This window comes from Crocodylus porosus, unplaced genomic scaffold (assembly GCF_001723895.1).
Source record: "Crocodylus porosus isolate Cpor-Errol unplaced genomic scaffold, CroPor_comp1, whole genome shotgun sequence".
Lineage (NCBI taxonomy): Eukaryota > Metazoa > Chordata > Crocodylia > Crocodylidae > Crocodylus > Crocodylus porosus.
This window is the reverse complement of record NW_017728906.1, coordinates 200664626-200681117: the sequence shown is the minus strand read 5'-3', so window position 1 is coordinate 200681117 and position 16492 is coordinate 200664626. Positions and strand designations below refer to the sequence as shown.

Genomic DNA, 16492 nt, shown 5'->3' with positions numbered 1-16492 from the left:
AGGCAGCGCAGCCAAACACACCCACGCAGGTCTTACCTTGGAGCAGAGATGCTGCTTGAACCCAGTTGCCTCTTCTGACCAGAGCTCCCTGGAAAGGTGGGCGAGAAGCCCCACGAGCAGCAGGTGTTGCTGAGCTGCACAGGGCAGCTCCTGCTTCTCCATGGGGTTTCGGTCTCTCTGCGGACTCGGGCAGAGGTCACAGCACAGGTGACACCCAGGCCAGCTTCTGAAGCGTTTCTCAGCCACGAGAGCCAGTGGCTGCCGGATGGAAACGGCAAGGGTGCGATTCCAGGAGCTGCTCATCTCCCTGTGCTGTTTACATGGAGAGGGTGGACGCCTCCCGGTCACTGAGGAAGCAAGCAGTGCTGTCTTCATTCTCCCAGGAGCAGCAGGGATCCGTGGGATTTGGGCAGCTTTCCCTCAGCACCCCTCCGCATCGGCTGCCTGATTCATGGAAGAAGGATGTGGCTCTGGCTAATCTTAGGCCAGATTGTGGGAGCCCTCCTCCAAAGCAGGACAGTCAACTACATGTGCCTGGCTCTGGGGGTCTAATAAGCGCTGATCGTGGCCGTGTCAGTGTTGGTCACCTCTGTGCTTGTGGTTGTCGCAGGCAGATACACCAGTGCTCTCTGCTGTGGGGCAGCCCCACGTTCCCTGCCCACTGGTTAAACAAACCTCCCCCAAATCGCGGACTCCTCCTGGGCTTTGCAGGAAGGAGACTGTAGACAAGTCAGAGCTCGGAGCCCCACACCCCTCAGGAGTACGCGACAGCTGCGTGTCTAACTGCGGGCACCCCTTTGAGATCCCTGGCTGCCGAGAGGATCCACGGTTAAGAAGCAAAGAAAACCTTAGCAATACTATAAACTTTTTATTTATTTATTTTTAAGAAAGTATTTTCAGAAAGACAGGAAAATAATCTAGATCATTTATTTATACTTTTAATAAAAACCTTTACATAATCCTCATGCATAAAGGACCCTCAAAGAGCCAATCCACAGCACAGGTCGGGCCCCGTCGGCTGCCGGATTTGTCAGCGATTGCCTGCGGGCAGGTGGCACCGTGACTGCGACCCCAAAATCAGAGTAGGCCAATATGTTTCCAAAAATAGTCAGCTTCTAGACACAGTAAAAGTAAAGACTGTACAAACGATAGTAAATCGGATGCTACCAGCTGTTCACTTGCAGAATGTTCTTGTGCTCGATGACGACGATGTAATCCAGCTACACAGCAAACACAAACAAAACGGCATGTTCTAGGCTGAAAACACAGGCGTGAATGGACTGAGCGAGCAGGCGCCTCCCTTCAACGCAGCCCAGGGTTCTGGCACGCGCCGGGGCCCTGAACCGGCACAGGGACCTGCCTTCCATGCAGCTGTGTTCAAAACGACATGGGAGCCAGCTTACAATGCTGACGCCTCTGGAATGCAGGCTGCTGGCTCTCACCAAGGACCTCCCCTCCTTTGGTAGGGTGGTTTCGGTACGGAGTTACAGGCCTGGATTCACAGAGCTGCTTTGTTTTACCGAAGGGTAGCAACACACTGCACACACACAACTATGGAGAACCCATGGACATCTTTCCTCCAGAGGCCTGGACAGTGCAGGACAGACCTTAAGGCACATGCACTCCAGTGTCAACCCCCTCTGGCCTGAGGCAAAGGAACAGCTTGGCTTCTTGCCTTTCAGACGGAGGGGGTTACACACTTGTGGGTTTCCAACCTCACTACTGGACACAGGCTGGAAAAAAAAAAAAAGAGTTCTCTATGTTTTACTATAGAGAAATTAGTCCCTTACCGTCCCTCCCCACCCACCTACCCACCCACCAAATCCTTTAAATGAAGTTTGGTTCGTCTCTAATCGATTCAGATGCCAACAGTTCGTCTAACTAGTGCAGTACTGCCAGACTGAACGTGCCTACTTCCAAAGAGCTGTCCCAAAACTGCTTTGCTGTCTTCTGTGCTGCAAGTCAGTAGCAAATACCTGCTGAGAGACCCAGTGCACCACTGCCATGCTCCCTCCACAGATACGAGACAGCTTGCAGAGGAGGTCTGCAAGAGGTGTTTATTAACTGTAGAAAAGGGTGCCGGCCAGAGGGGTCTGAGTCTTAGGCTGCTCCCCCAGCCCACTTAGCCCAGCACACCCCTGTGGAAAAGCTGTGTGGCTGGAGAGGGTGCTGCCCAGGGAGATGTTAACCTTGACCCTTGTGGGCAGGGTCCACAAATGATAAAAACGAGTCTATCCGCAGAAGCAGGCCTGTCTCACTGCGTCACCACCATCAGTTCCCGTAGGTAGGACTGCGTGAGGCTGCGCAGTTCCTCCAGGGCATAGTCCTCCGGCATGGGGAGCCGGCCAATGTGGGGCGCAAGCAGGCGGAGGGGGACTCGCTGCAAGTCGGGCGTGGAGTCGGATGCAGGCTCTGGAGAGTGCTGTAGGCTCAGCACCACCCGCAGCAGGTTAGCGATGCGCTTGGCCATGTCTGGAAGCAAGCAGAGAACTTGAGTTTCAGTGTCTAGTTTGTAGGTAGCAGAAGGTTTCCCCTCTTGACTGAGGAGCAAGTTTAAAAATAAAGCAGGCAACTGTCTTGACATAATCCCACCCTGCCTTTAGCCCTGCACTGCTCCAAGCTCACCCCTTCACAAGCATCTCTCCCACAGACTTGCCAAATGTCTGAGCCCAGTCTTCAGACTTAGGGGGTTTTATGCAAGAAACTAGCTTTAATGAAACTGGTAGGGAGCGCATTTAAAACTAACAAAAGGAAGTTTTTTCACACCGCACGTCATTAAAGTGTGGAATTCATTGCCATCAGATGCGGTGAAAGCTGACAGGTTAGCCAAATTCAGAGAAGGACTGGATATGTTACTGGAGGAAAGAAGCTTCAGTAGTTATTGAGCAGGGGAGTGAGGGGCACAGCCTCAATCGCAGCTTCCTACATCTTTAATGCTGGAGGCTGCAAGTGAAAAGAACAGCGGAGGAAAAAAAAAAGCAAACCCCGGCCCTACCAAATTCACTCTCCCTTTACACATCCGCTCTCTGCCCGTGTGACACAGGACACTGGGCAACATGGACCTATGGTCTGATCCAGTAAATGGTAGTTTTTATGTTCTTAACTATGGTGCTTCTATTGTAAACTATTCAGCAGAGGCAAGGTACTTGTGCTGTTCACCATGAGGTAGCTTACAGAGCTCAGCACAATGCCCTTATCTTTCCAGTAAGATAACATGCCTCCTCAACCCTGCTTCTACAGTGAGACAACCAGGATGAGCTGGTCCCCTCAGGGTAAGACCACCCCCACCCCCTTTATCAGCAGTAGCTAGCTTTTGGTTGTTATGAAGCGTCTGAAGCACTTTCAGAGCCATTATCTTTGAACAAGAAGTACTTGCAGAGCACCCTCCACCCCCTCCCACAAGTTGAATACCACTGAAGTCCTCCCAGAATCAATCGAGTCACTGTTGCAGGGAGCTGCTCAACCTGGGCCTCAGGGCACACTGTCATAGCTGGTTCCACCCACCCTGGAGAGCTCGTGGTTGACAGCCCTAGCAAGCACCAAGCAGGCAGACCCCCAAAGACAAAGCTGCAACAGTCAGATGACATGATAAGCACTGCAATGACTATGACCGTGGCTGCAGTCCCAAAAAGAAGGTAATTTACTGCAGTCTGCCCTTCTACAGTCATGTTCTCAATGCTACAATGGCAAAGATGTGGCACAGGCCGGGAGATCTGCATGTAAGGTGTTTCTGCACCTTGCAGACCTAGAGCAAGAATGTGAATCATCTCTACCAGCATCTACCTGCCCTGTAGCACAGAACATGAGCCAAAGCAAAAGATACAGCCAGGAAGTAGCATTTTTGGAGAAAGCCAGCCTCAGCTTGGTGAGGTTGTAGGGCCTCAGCCTCGCAAAGCCTAATCCTCAGTTCTCACTGTTAGCCGCACTCTCCACTCTACAAATAACCTTACCTGACTGAGCCAATCGGTCCTTGGCGCTGTGGCACTGTATCTGTTCTATCCTATTGCATAGCGACGTCACTTTGGTATGTAATCTCTCCAACTCGTATGTGGAACAATCCAGCTGAAAGCAAATACAAGAGTTGGTTACATGGGAGGAAGGCAACTATTTATCGGTTGTTTGGGACCCCTTTGCACCCACCCTACCGTACCACAAACAAACAAAACACATCTAAGCATCTTAAGCAAAAAATATGAAATCAAAAGCTCTTTGCTGTGACAGGACAAGCCAAAATCTGCTAACTTAGGAGTTTAAGTTTTCAACACATGTAACAATAGTTATTAACTGAAAAAAGTAACATTTGCTGCATCACGTGCAATAAACAGAGGGAGAAAAGGCAAATTAACACATCCTTGAAGATAAACAGATGGTTCACTGAGCAACCACTAGTCTCGTTACCCCTGTGCTTGCCCCAGGCCCTTACAGCTGTGCTAACTTTAGACTGTCTGCTCCCCTAGGCAGACTGTAGTCTTATTTTGTATACTCTAAAACACAAATGTATGAGGTGTTTTACAAGAGACTTTTTACATGATCGTACCTGCAAAAGATATCAACCTCCAAGTACAATGCTAAATAGCAAATGTACTAATAAGATTGAGACTTCCATAAAAGAAGGGAAATTAACTCTTTAATACCTGCTGAATCCTGTCGAGCATCTCAATGACCCGGATATAGTCCAAATAAACCAGCCCTGCCGTGTCCCAGTCCTGGATGAGCGTACTGCGTTCTGGGGGTGACAAATCTTCCAGGAAGCCTTTCAGGTACTTGTAGTTCTCATTGATAATGGCATCTGAAGAAAACAGCCAAGACAGAGAGACACCTTTTGCTGTGAACATTGCATAGCACAGATCATGTACTACAGGAAGACTCAGGTTTCAGAAAGCCAAGGGTGTGTGTGGCTCAAGGACTAGAAATGGCAAATTTAACCACCTGAGTGGATCTGAACTTGGAACTCCTATGACCAGAAACTGTCACTGGATTTGTGGTCTTGTTTGCTGTGCCGGTTCTGATCCTAAAAAAAGGGACATCCAGAGATCCCACGAGCTCAACAGAAACAGAGACCACTGCTTATTTTGTTCTTGGAAGCAGACACTGCATATCAGGATAGGTGCCAAGGGCTGGGCTTGTACTTGCTGCTTGGTAGAGACCTCTACTGTATCAGGGTATCGAGCACATTCACCGAGACCAGTAACAGCCATTGGACGTCACTGATGGCCATGCCCCAGCACAGCACTGCTGCCTACGCACCCCTTAAGTTCAAAATGAACAGACTGAGACATTCCTCTGTCTAAAAATGGGACTCCTTGAAGCCCTATCCTATTCAAACCACAGCACGGCAAATGCAGAAGCGTCTCACCTGAGGCTAAGTGCCTGATGATCAGCTTGTGGCACTGGTTCCAGTGCCCAGCTCTGAATAAGTAGAGAGCCTCTTTATGCTTATCTCCCTCCATCCTTGCCCGAATGGCCTTTGCCTCGTGAATCCACTCTGGGGGAACGCAGAGCTTTTGTGTCAGGAAGGCTTCTTTTGTCCAGGATTCTGAGGTCTCGGACAGCACGCAGTGGCGGGTTAAGAGCTCACGCACTGCCTTTTCACGAGTGCTAGTGGGAAAGAGCATAGGCAGCTATTTAGGCAGGTAACAATTTCATAGTTTCATAGTTTCTAGGGTCAGAAGAGACCTGAGCAGATCAAGTTGGACCCCCTGCCATGGCAGGAAAGAGTACTGGGGTCAAACGACCCCAGCAAGGTGTACATCTAGCCTCCTCTTAAAGACCCCCAGGGTATTTAAGAAGAGGCTAGACGTACACCTTGCTGGAACATGACTAGGAGAGGTCCCCTCGGTTATTGGAGTCCAGTCCCCTGCAGCTGCAGGCAATCATCAACCAATCAGTTTCATGCGAGCGCTGGAGAAACTGGAGCTCTGGGAAGAGGCATGTTCTGGGATAAGAAACTTAGGCCCCCAGTTAAGAGGTCCACAAAGGTGACGTGAAGTGGAGTGGAGCACCACGCCTCCGAATTTCACAAAAACAACTGTTAGCCACAGAGACTGCTCATTGCACATCACCTCTTAACACAGAAGTCTTTTGGGGGGGGGAAACAATCCTGCTCTGTGGACAGTTAAGTATACTAATCATGAAGCATGAGTAAGTAGGTGTCACTGTCTGGAACAGCTCTGGAAAACTGAAGCTATCCCAGACGTTTTTTCAAACAGCTTCACGCATTCCTGGTTACTGTAATCTTAAATGTGATCAGCTCCAGTTATGACACAGTTTAGTCACAGGCAATTTTCGAGTTGGCAGTGTCCATTTAGACCTCATCCTGCTCTGTTTCATACTGAAATCAGATCTCCTCTTCCTTGTCACATGAGGGGGAAAATAGTACCATCTAGTTTGGGCACAATAAAAACTAAACTTAGGCTTAGTCATTTTAATCAAGTTATCTGCTTACTTTAAGCTTCCTTCCCCTTGTACTTACTGTGCATTAGAGGTATGCAACAGCACAAAGATGGCCCATTCCCAGAGCCCCTTGCTTTCCAGCTGGGCAGCGTAGCTGGCATTCAGCACTCCCTGACACTGTTCCGATAAGTGTGTGTAATTCAGGGCTCTGAGCACTTCCCACAGGTGCCAACTGAGACGGTAGTCCAAGGGGTCAGATGTTATACTCCTGGGGTCCAGCAGCTGATGGAGATCATAATGCCTGTAGGGAGAAGCGTTTAGAACATAAATAAGCAAGTGGTTGTGCTCACATAATAAAAATGCATTCCTGAAATGCCCTTTGTTGAATGCCAGTGGAAACTTACAGCTGGAGTACTGTGTCTAGTTCTGGGCACCACACTTCAAAAAGGATGTGGACAAGCTCAAAAGGGTGCAGAGAAGGGCCACCTGCATGATCAAGGGGCTGAGGGAGAGACTTTGGGATCTGAGACTGTTCAGCCTGAGCAAAAGAAGGCTGAGAGGCAACTTGATAGCCACCTACAAATATGTCAAGGGAGACCACCAGGACCTAGGTGAACAACTTTTCAGAAAAGCCTTAGGGAAGACGCAGACCACTGGACAAAAGCTAGCTGGGGAAAAGTTTTGGCTGGACACAAGGAAAAACTTATTTTCTGCATGGGTAACTAGAATTTGGAACACACTTCTCAGTGGTGCAGTTGCCATCTCTGGCAGTCTTTAAGAGAAGGCTGGACAAATACCTCATTGAGTTCGTTTGAGCCCCTGCCCGTGGCAGGGGACTGGACTTGATGGTCTTATAGGTCCCTTCTAGTCTTTCTTTGTATGATCTGTATAATATACAGGTGTAAGCATTGGTTCGATAGCTGACCTTCTCCCACAGTTCTGAGGTGACACCCATAGGGACCATGTTTCCTCTTTATGAAATATGCACCTGCTAAGATTTCATTAGCCCCCTGAAAAGCTTCAGGTGAAATCACCTTATTCTTTTCTCATGCCCTTTCAGGACATAACTTCTCTGTCCTAGGTGGGCCTTAGCTGGAGTACTGTGTCCAGTTTTGGGCACATCTTGAAGGATGTAGGGGAAAAGAATGGAGAGGATCCACAGGCAAGCAATGATAAGGGATTGGCAATGCAAGCCAAGTGAGGAAAGGTTGAATGAACTAGACATGTTCACGGTTTGGAGAAAAGGAGATTTAAAAAGCAATTCAATGCCCTTCATATATATGAAAGGCTGACACAGAAATGGAGAGATACTGTTCCTCCTTGTCAGAGGGCAGGACACATGGCAACAGGCTGAAACTGCAGCAAAACAGATTTATGTGAAACCTCAGGAAAGAAAAGATTGCTAACTGTAAAAACAATAGGAGAACAAAGCTGCGCAAGGAAGATGTAGCATCTCCTTTTTTGAAGAGACTGGGGCAGTTTAGGAATAGTGCTAAGGTGGTAGTGCTGAGCCTCTTGTTTCTTTTATGAAACAGGAAAACCTATGCGAGGAAAGAAGCCGATTTCCCAGAGACCTCTAAGCAAGTTAAATTCTACTTGCGTTTGCCCCGTTGTCTTGCATACACTAAGAGACAACTAGGGCCATATTGTTCTGTGCAGCAACAAGTCACCGACTCAACAAACTCTTCTCCAAAGTGTCATTTACCTGTCACTGTAGAGCTTTAACAGATGAAAGCAGACATCTCGCAGGGGCCTGTTTGTGCTGTCATCTTCCTCAAGTACGCAGCCCGAGTCCTCCAGATAGGGAGGAAGGGGACAGCAGGCATACTTCTCGGACTCCAGCGTGTTCTGCAGAAAAAGCAACATACCACTAGCTCAGCTTAATGACATCACACAAAAGACTGCACCACCACAAACACCTGCACAGATCCCGATGGGGCACGCTTGTTTTGTTTAAAAAGCTGGACTCTGGAACTGTAAAATCCATTGTGCCCTTTGTGTATAGAAGCAAAGAACTCACCAATTAAATAGTACGAGATCTTTCAGCCCCATATCCTGACAAAGCCGACCTTGCTCCAACCCACCCCTGGCTCAGTTCCATTCATCCACCAACTCACTAGTCTCCGATTTGTCTCCCTACTTATCAGCCCTAAGACTTGCTCCTCACTCATCCACATCTGATGGCTTCTACATCCTCACTATCTCAGGGCCCGCAGGTAGAACAGTGGCAGATTTGTGTGTTTTCTCCTCAAACTTATTCTGCAAAACTGCTGCTCCCTTTCCTGAGGTTTTCAAATGTTTCAACCAAAAGCACAAGCAAGCATGAAACATTTCAGCTTAAACAGTTAAAGCCCAGCTGAATTACAAACAGGAACTGGAAAACAGCAGCTTCATAGAAAACCATGGGCAATTTTTACTATGCAAGTTGGCATCTGGACAGGATATATTTTCAGCATCTCATGACAAATGGTTATTCATGAGTTTGAAAGTTTGCATACAAAAGTCTGTAACCTACACATCTGTTCAGATAACAAATCACCCTGCAAGATTTATTATTTAATCCAAGCAGAAGCCTTTGTGAGAACAGTGACGCAATTTTCTTGGGTTCTTACGTGGGCATAACTGCTAGTGTGTTTTAACTCAAAATATATGACTGAACCGTGGCACACTAGCTGATGACATCTGAATCAAGCCTCACAAAAAGAGAGAGGCTTGACTACACAAAAGCAGCCAAAAGCTTAACTCACTGGACATCAATTTCTCTGCACTGCATGGCAATGAACTTAAATGGTACAAATGCTTTTGAGAAAAAGGTGCAGTTAACATACCTGGAACGCTGCCTCATACATGCCAAGTGCCTTGGAAATGGAAGCTGTAGGCGGAAGCAGGTACCAGAGATGGATAGCTATACAACGCTTCCAGTCCAGCTGTGAGCATACATTAATGCTTTTCCTCTCAGATAACTGCCACACCTGAACAAAACAAAATTGCCAAACTTAAAATAGATTCATAGCAAATGTTACAATAATTAGCAGAGCCTAGGTTTTGTAGGCACACAGTTACTCAAGAGTGATGTTCACCACTGAAAGGCTGCATTAGTAAGAGTACATTAAGTATTTCTGTCTAGTCTCCATATATTAAATTATGCATTGTAATCTTACTAGTATAAATACCCACCTGAACTGTGGCAGCCATACCTCTACACAAAGCGTACTAGGTTAAGTTTTTATTCTAGCACAGGGCAAACTTCCAGTGGTACAAACAAAAGTAGTGAACAGGATGTACCGGCTTTCCAGCAAGCAGAGCAAAGATGCGTAACCTCTCTTCCTGGATGAAGCAGTCTGCCTGCAGTCTGTGCCAGTCCACTAACTGCATGGTGAGGAGCTCCCGAACCTCCTGGCTGCCCGCCAGCTGGGAGAGGAGTAGAGCAAGCCTGTAATCACCTACAGTAAACAGGATGACACATCAGCCAAGTCATCTGGATCGCCAGCAGCCGTAAATCCACAACAAACAGCCTCTAAACCTGAAACTCCACGAGGCTGGCTTGTAAAAAAAAAAAGGTATGTAATTTTCTTATTGCCTGCAAAACATCTATTTAGTTAAAGTTTCATGGAAAACAACCTCAGTTATGAGCGAAGAGAATTTAAGAGTGAGATAACATGAGAAAGACACTGAGCTGAAAGCAAACTGAAGTCACTGGACTTATAGCAGAGACCTGAGCTACCGATTAAGAAGGCTGTTCCCCTAAACAAGGAGGAAGACAAGAAAAAGCTCAGTCTGATCAAAGTGCACAGCTCCAAAAAACATCCCATTATCTGAACCAAACCACCATGGATTTGAGGGGCTCTTTGATGCAAGTCTAGAAACTTAAAATACTGCAAGTAAGAAACACTAACCAGTTCCACTAGTGACCGCTGCTATTTGCACTGTGCAGGAACAGAGCACATTTTACAGGGTCCTTCACACAGAAGGCACTATAGTGTTGTAAGAAGGGAATGGTAAAAATAAGTGGATTACAGCAGAGTCCTTGCTTCCTTACCTACACTATCCTGGAACAGACGCAGAGCTGACAACTGGCCTAATAGTAACAGCTTTGCTATTCCACCATTCAAAGCAGATAGGACAACACTAAGATAAAACAAGCTAAGAGCAGAGCACTTTATATCATAGCACTGAAGGAACAAGTAACCAACTAGTATTTTCTCCAGGCAGACATTCAGCCCAAAGCAAGCAGGCCGCTTCAGGTCAAGTCACCTCAGTCACATCCTCACATGGGATTACACCCTGACAACACAAGATCCCCTTTCTGCTCCCCAAGAGTCTTGCAGAGAAGGATCCAGTATGCTGCTTATGCACACACCTCCCCTCTCAGCAAGTATACGTGGATTCCTGCAGTAAAGCACACCCTAACGTGCATCTTGGTGTGCGGACAAACAAGTCATACTGAGGAAAGGGAAAGGCTTAATGAGCAGTGGCTGACGATTTCGTGGGATCACTGTTAAATAAAAACAAAACTGCAACTCTGTCCTGTTTCACTCAGGGGTAAGTCACCCACCGTAGTTTAGCTTCCACTTGCAGCAGTATACAAGCAGACATATGAAACAGCACATAGTCAGTGATGCAAAGCAAATCCCACCCCCTTTTAACTTCATATAAGATGTTCCTCTGTCCGTGCCTTTGCAAATAACAAGAGAATGCTGCAGTCCTTGTGTACCCAGCCCTCCCTCCGTCAGCTGCAATGGGTAAGCTTCTTACCTGACTCTTGTGCCAACCTACAAGCCTTGCTGATCCGCTTCCCAGTCAGGTAGCTAAACACAGCCTCAATGTGGTTATCGTGCCGCGAGAGCGAGACCTCCTCCTCGATTCGCCCGGCTGCGGTCTGCGATAGCCAACGCGAGAAGGCTTTCCTGCGCTCCAGGGTCAAGACGTACTCGCTGGGCTCCTCCAAACTGGCTTCCAACTCTTTCAGGTTGCCCCAGATTGCCTCGCACAGAGTCCACGTCAGACCCCAATGCTTTACCACGTCTGGCAAGACAGCAATCGCAAGTAGTCATAAAGGAGAATCATTTATACATACAAGGACATTCAGGAGAACACCAGACAAGGAGAGGCACTGCCTAATGCTTGTTCTACACACTTATAAGTTGTCCAACTGTTTACACTGGTCATAAATTGCTTAGCTCCCCCTGAACTCCTCAAGTTCACCTATCTAACGCACCTCTGGCTATACCATTCGCAGTCAGTAAGTCAAAGGACCTACAGCAAGCAACAGACTTAGGTGTCTGTCAGTGCATCATTTGTCCACTCCCATCATGTGAAATAAGCTTTCTGTAGTGGAGAACCACTTTTCAGAACAGCTGGTAACTGTACTTTGTATTACACTAGCACAGCAAAATCTGAGTACAAGGGCTGTTGGCAATACCAAAGTGAATTCGTACCAACTCATTTTTACAGACCGAATGTTACATTCCTTCTGGAAGGTATAATTTGATACTCACTTTCAATTTCTGCAGGGTCTCCGGAGACTTCTCTAACCCAGTCAGCATAGTCGTGAATGGCAGCCACTCCTGGGTTGGGGGCTATGAAAGGACAATAATCATCCAAATGGACAGTGCTGTGTTTGAGTTTTATCTCCAGAGGGAGGAGGTATAATTGCTTGTCACCCTCTGTCTTCTTTTGTTCCAAGTTAAGCTTCTCTATGTGAACCTTGAAGGAAGATTCTGAAAGCCTGGAGAAAACAAAATTGGTATTGGAAAAACAGGACGGAGCCTTCTCAATTATCTTCCATACAGCTGTTAGCCTGTTCTAGGTATATAGACAGCTCTCCCACCTCTGATTGCTGGTGGAATAATAAACCAAGAATAATAAACGCATTTCGTCTACGTGGCTGATATGTCTACTTCTTTAACAAGGACCCAAGCTGAATGTCACGTAAGGGCAAACTGTGGGCACAGTGATTGAAGAATGGTTTGCATTACAAAAAGGACAGTGTGCGTCAAACTCGGGACACAAAGAAACAATGAAAGATTGGAACCAATACAGGACTTTAAAAGGCACCTGCCCCCACAACCCATACAGTGGAATCCAAAACCCACTATTATGTGCTTAGGCTTCCTGAACAGCAAATGGGGAGAGACATGCTCCTGAAAGGCTATCCCAAACACTCCCCTTTTGGACACCCACTGACACTGTGCAGGAAAAGAATCCAAGTCATGAAAACAGAAAGGAGGGAAGAGAAGAGACAGCAAGAATGCGGACCTAGCAGTTGTAGCATTTACTGCACAGGGGTGAGTCTGGGATTCAAGCCATTGTCCTCTGTACTGTTCCTGTATTTCACATTAAGCCAGAGGTATCCAGCTCATGGACGACACAGCACAGCTCTGCTCCAGGAAATACTACAGTCTGGAGGTTAAGGTGCTCTCCTGAGAGATGCCAGTTTCAAGCTCTCAAGCCGAGGAAGGAAGATAACCTAGGTCTCCATTTCCTGGAGTAGCGCAGGACCATGTCATCTGGCCTGGGGGATGCTGTTTAAGGGGCCAGAAACTTGGCAGGGAGACAAGCAGCAGCAGTGTTCACTGTTGTGGCTCCTGGAGTCTCAACAATCACTGCTTGCCTCCCTGCCAATTTTCTGGCTCTGCAGACAGCTTTGGGGGCCAGATGACATGGCTCTGTGCTCTGGATCTGGCCTGTGTAGCTGCCCATGGGCCAGAAATCTGGCTGTGAAGTGGCATAAGCTGCACCTCCCAGATCCACAACAATTAACACCGCTACCACTTGCCCTACTGACAAACTTCTAACCCCCAAGGCAGCCCGGCAGGCCAGACACCACGGTCCTGTGTTACTCCAGGAAATGGAGACCTACGTTACCTTCCCTGCTCAGCTGTACCTTGCCGATAGGTTGTCATGCCTGCTTTAAAAAGAAAAAACACCCAACCCTTCTCCCCCCCACAAAAAACAACAAACCCCAAAACAAAACAACTTACTGGCTAAGACAGTCCCAGGAGCAGGGACGAGAACTTCAAGCGACCTCTTTCCTAGCAAGTGCTCCAACTTTGGTTGGTTAAGTCAGGCTGCCTCATTCTCTTTTCCTTATTACATAGTTTCAACAGGAGGGGTGGAAAGTGTCCCTTCCTATATCAGACTATAATCTAGTGGTCAAAGTTCTCTCCTGAGACTGAGTTTCAGCCTCTCAGGATGATCAAGAAATACCCATGGTGCCCATTCCTGGTCAACAACAGCTCTAACCACCACACTAGTGTCTACAAGGTAAGCATCGCTGCCTGTGTTTTAAAAGGAAATGGGCATAACTGTGCTCAGTGTGCAACTCAAGCTTGTCAGAGTGTTAGGCCCACTAGAAGAATGTCTAATGGATAAGGCTCTTCAGGGGACTTAGATTCACATGGAGGAGCATCAAGTTTCTGAATCACATGCCTGCATAAGCAGATGTGCTCAGATGCTCTAGCCCTGGGCATGTGCAGAAACAGTATTTTAGATACCTATGGACCCTGGAAGTCATGCAAGGCACTGGACTTAGTTGGCTCCAGGGCTAGGCAGCAGCTGAGTGTACTTTGGGCACAGGCACCTTGCTCCTTTATTGAATTCAGCTGTTAAATCTCCCACCTGAAATAACTATTCAAACTATGGAGTGGAGAGCATCCAGAGAACAGAAAACATACACATCTACATACACAGGTATATGTCAAGAAAGCAATAGCCCAAAATCAAGTCCCCACGTATTCTGTGGGAAGACTAATGTGCACCCTGCACGAAATTATCTGATAGTTTAAAAGGAACCGGAGCCATCTCAGCGTTCCCCCTTGTAAGCATCAACCTGTACCCTCGGCATGCAACAGAGAAGCAAGATTGGCAAGAACAGACAAATACAGTCCCTTATTTGACAAGGTTCTCTTCAAAAAAGATGAGGATATATGCCTCTACTTTAACCTGTCTGCAAGGGAAAACTTTGTATAAAGCCACCACTCACGATTTGGGAGGGACAGGAGCTGGCAAGAACCCATATTCCATAGATGTGTTGCGAAGGTGGTTTGCTTCACTGGACCCACTCACTTGGTCTCCACAATTGATAAGAGTCCAACTGGGTCCCCAGCCAACCCGAAACGAGCGTCCCATGAAGAGTGCCATGTCTATCAAGAGTTTTCCTTTTCCATAGGTAATGGATTTCTCCAGAGGTACCAGACCCTGCTGCCTGCGGGCACCCACTGTCTTCACCTGTGGCTCTGGGGCTGCAGCAGGGACTGTGAACACAGAGGCAAGTGGGGAAAACACAGACCAAGGTGCTGGAGGAGGGGGTTTGCCAAAAGAGGAAGTTCTTGGTCCATGAGAATCTTGTAAAGAAGCACTTGGAAGGAGAGAGACGCTGGCAAACTTTGATTGCAGCAATCCACCAACTGGGGGGGGGGGGAAACAAACAAAGGATTAAACTGCATGAAACACAGCAGATAGGAAATTGTTTGCAGAAATTTCAGAACCATTCAATGCAGTGTTTGCAGTTAGGTATGTCAGTTTTCACACGGCTGACTGCACCGAGATGCAACAGCAAAGCTTGACAGTAGCAAGATGAACAGAACTCAGCATTTGATACCATGACAACAAGGACTTGCAAGTCCCTCAATAAAGACAGATGCTAACTCATTGCCAGACAAGTGCATATCCCCAGGGCTAGACACTTAGAAGTCTTTAGCTATTGTAAGAGACTCCTGGGCAAGCAATGCTCAGAACTAGCATGCAGAAGTCCACAATACTGCAAGAGACAAGCTGCCCAACAAAACCTTAATGTTAATTGGGGAAAAGCCATTTACAGTATACTCCCACTCAAGATCCTGTGATGCATGTACGCATAGGGCCTTGAGGTACCTGAGGAGCGTTTCTTCTGTCCTTGCAATGCTGAAATTGGAAGTCTGGGGGAGCAGATTTCTTGAGAAGTATCCATTTTCGTAGACTGTTTGCCAAAATGACGATCTAGGATCAAGTCTAAGTCCTCTTCATCAGCCAGCAAAGAAGCTTTCATGATCTAAAATGTAATACTTTATTAGTGGCAGCTACTAGATCCAACTAAAAACACTCCCCCTCCCCTCGACCAAAACACCCTGTAAGGGTTACATGTGGATAACTCCTCATTTCATGACACTATGGGTGCATAGTGTAAAGAGAACTAAAAACAATCAGCACGGCATGTGCGGAATCAGAGTGGTGGTATCCTAGCTAGTAAGAATGCAGCACCAGGCTTTCCTCTTACCAAGTACTAAGACCCTATTTTGTATTGTGTTTGTTCACCCAAGAGAAGCTGATGTCTTGCCGATTTCCACAAAGCAGGGTACTAACCCCCCGCATCCCCAACTGAATACCAGTCCATTTGGTCACACTACTATTTTTTCCTGGTTTAAACAGGAAAGATGGCATTTACTGCCTCCCAACAAAATGCTTTAGTGACCGTACGTAATGTTCACCCTTCCTGGAATGAATTAATACAGTCTGGGGCACTCCTGGTTTCTTGATGGTCTATACATATGCTCAATTCTGGAAGTAGGTTGAGATCTGGCAGAAGCTGAGCAGAGAGTGAGAACACATCCTCCCACCTACAAGGCCAAACCAAGGAATTCACCTGTAACACGTGGGGGTTTATGCCCAGTGAGGATGCAATGTGTGTTGATGCAGGCACAGGTTCCTGATCTTCTGTCATAGCATCTTCCAGCATGGAGTCTTGGGCAGGTTCCTGGGTGATGTCTGTCATATCACTATCCAGTTCAACCACCCTCCCCAGCTGTTCCACTTCTGGGCTCTGCAGAAGAGGGGAGCACTATATTAGGTGACACCAGACTGAGGCAGTTCACGGGAAAAGCAAAATTATTTAATCGCCTCAATAATGACCTGCAAAAAAAATAAGTGGAGCATTCCCCACTTGTTTGGGTGCGATTAAGAGACTTTTCAGGGAGCGTCTTCAGGTCTCACTTCCTTGACAATGGAGCAATGACCAATTATTTTCAACATGGGTTAGAATACAAGCTAAGGACATATCACCTTTCACATCAACAGTAAAAGGATTTATTTGGGTTGTTCTAAACTCTGCGAAAACTCTCCT

The 16492-nt window shown here is 47.2% G+C and overlaps 1 protein-coding gene across 1 annotated transcript in view; it reads right to left on the bottom strand.

Moving 5' to 3' along the window:
• Positions 1-855: 855 nt before the first annotated feature.
• The window catches only part of NUP98 (nucleoporin 98), a 43432-nt gene continuing 27795 nt past the window's right edge, over positions 856-16492 (bottom strand). Inside the window, exons 16-28 of the mRNA XM_019528563.1 lie at positions 16016-16210; positions 15268-15424; positions 14378-14801; positions 11892-12121; positions 11149-11418; positions 9679-9836; positions 9222-9365; positions 8099-8241; positions 6473-6694; positions 5357-5598; positions 4635-4789; positions 3951-4062; positions 856-2472 (exon numbers count right to left, since the gene is read on the bottom strand). Coding sequence (XP_019384108.1) covers positions 2255-2472; positions 3951-4062; positions 4635-4789; positions 5357-5598; positions 6473-6694; positions 8099-8241; positions 9222-9365; positions 9679-9836; positions 11149-11418; positions 11892-12121; positions 14378-14801; positions 15268-15424; positions 16016-16210 — 2670 coding nt within the window. The 3' untranslated portion in view covers positions 856-2254. The remainder of the gene's footprint in view (positions 2473-3950; positions 4063-4634; positions 4790-5356; positions 5599-6472; positions 6695-8098; positions 8242-9221; positions 9366-9678; positions 9837-11148; positions 11419-11891; positions 12122-14377; positions 14802-15267; positions 15425-16015; positions 16211-16492) is intronic.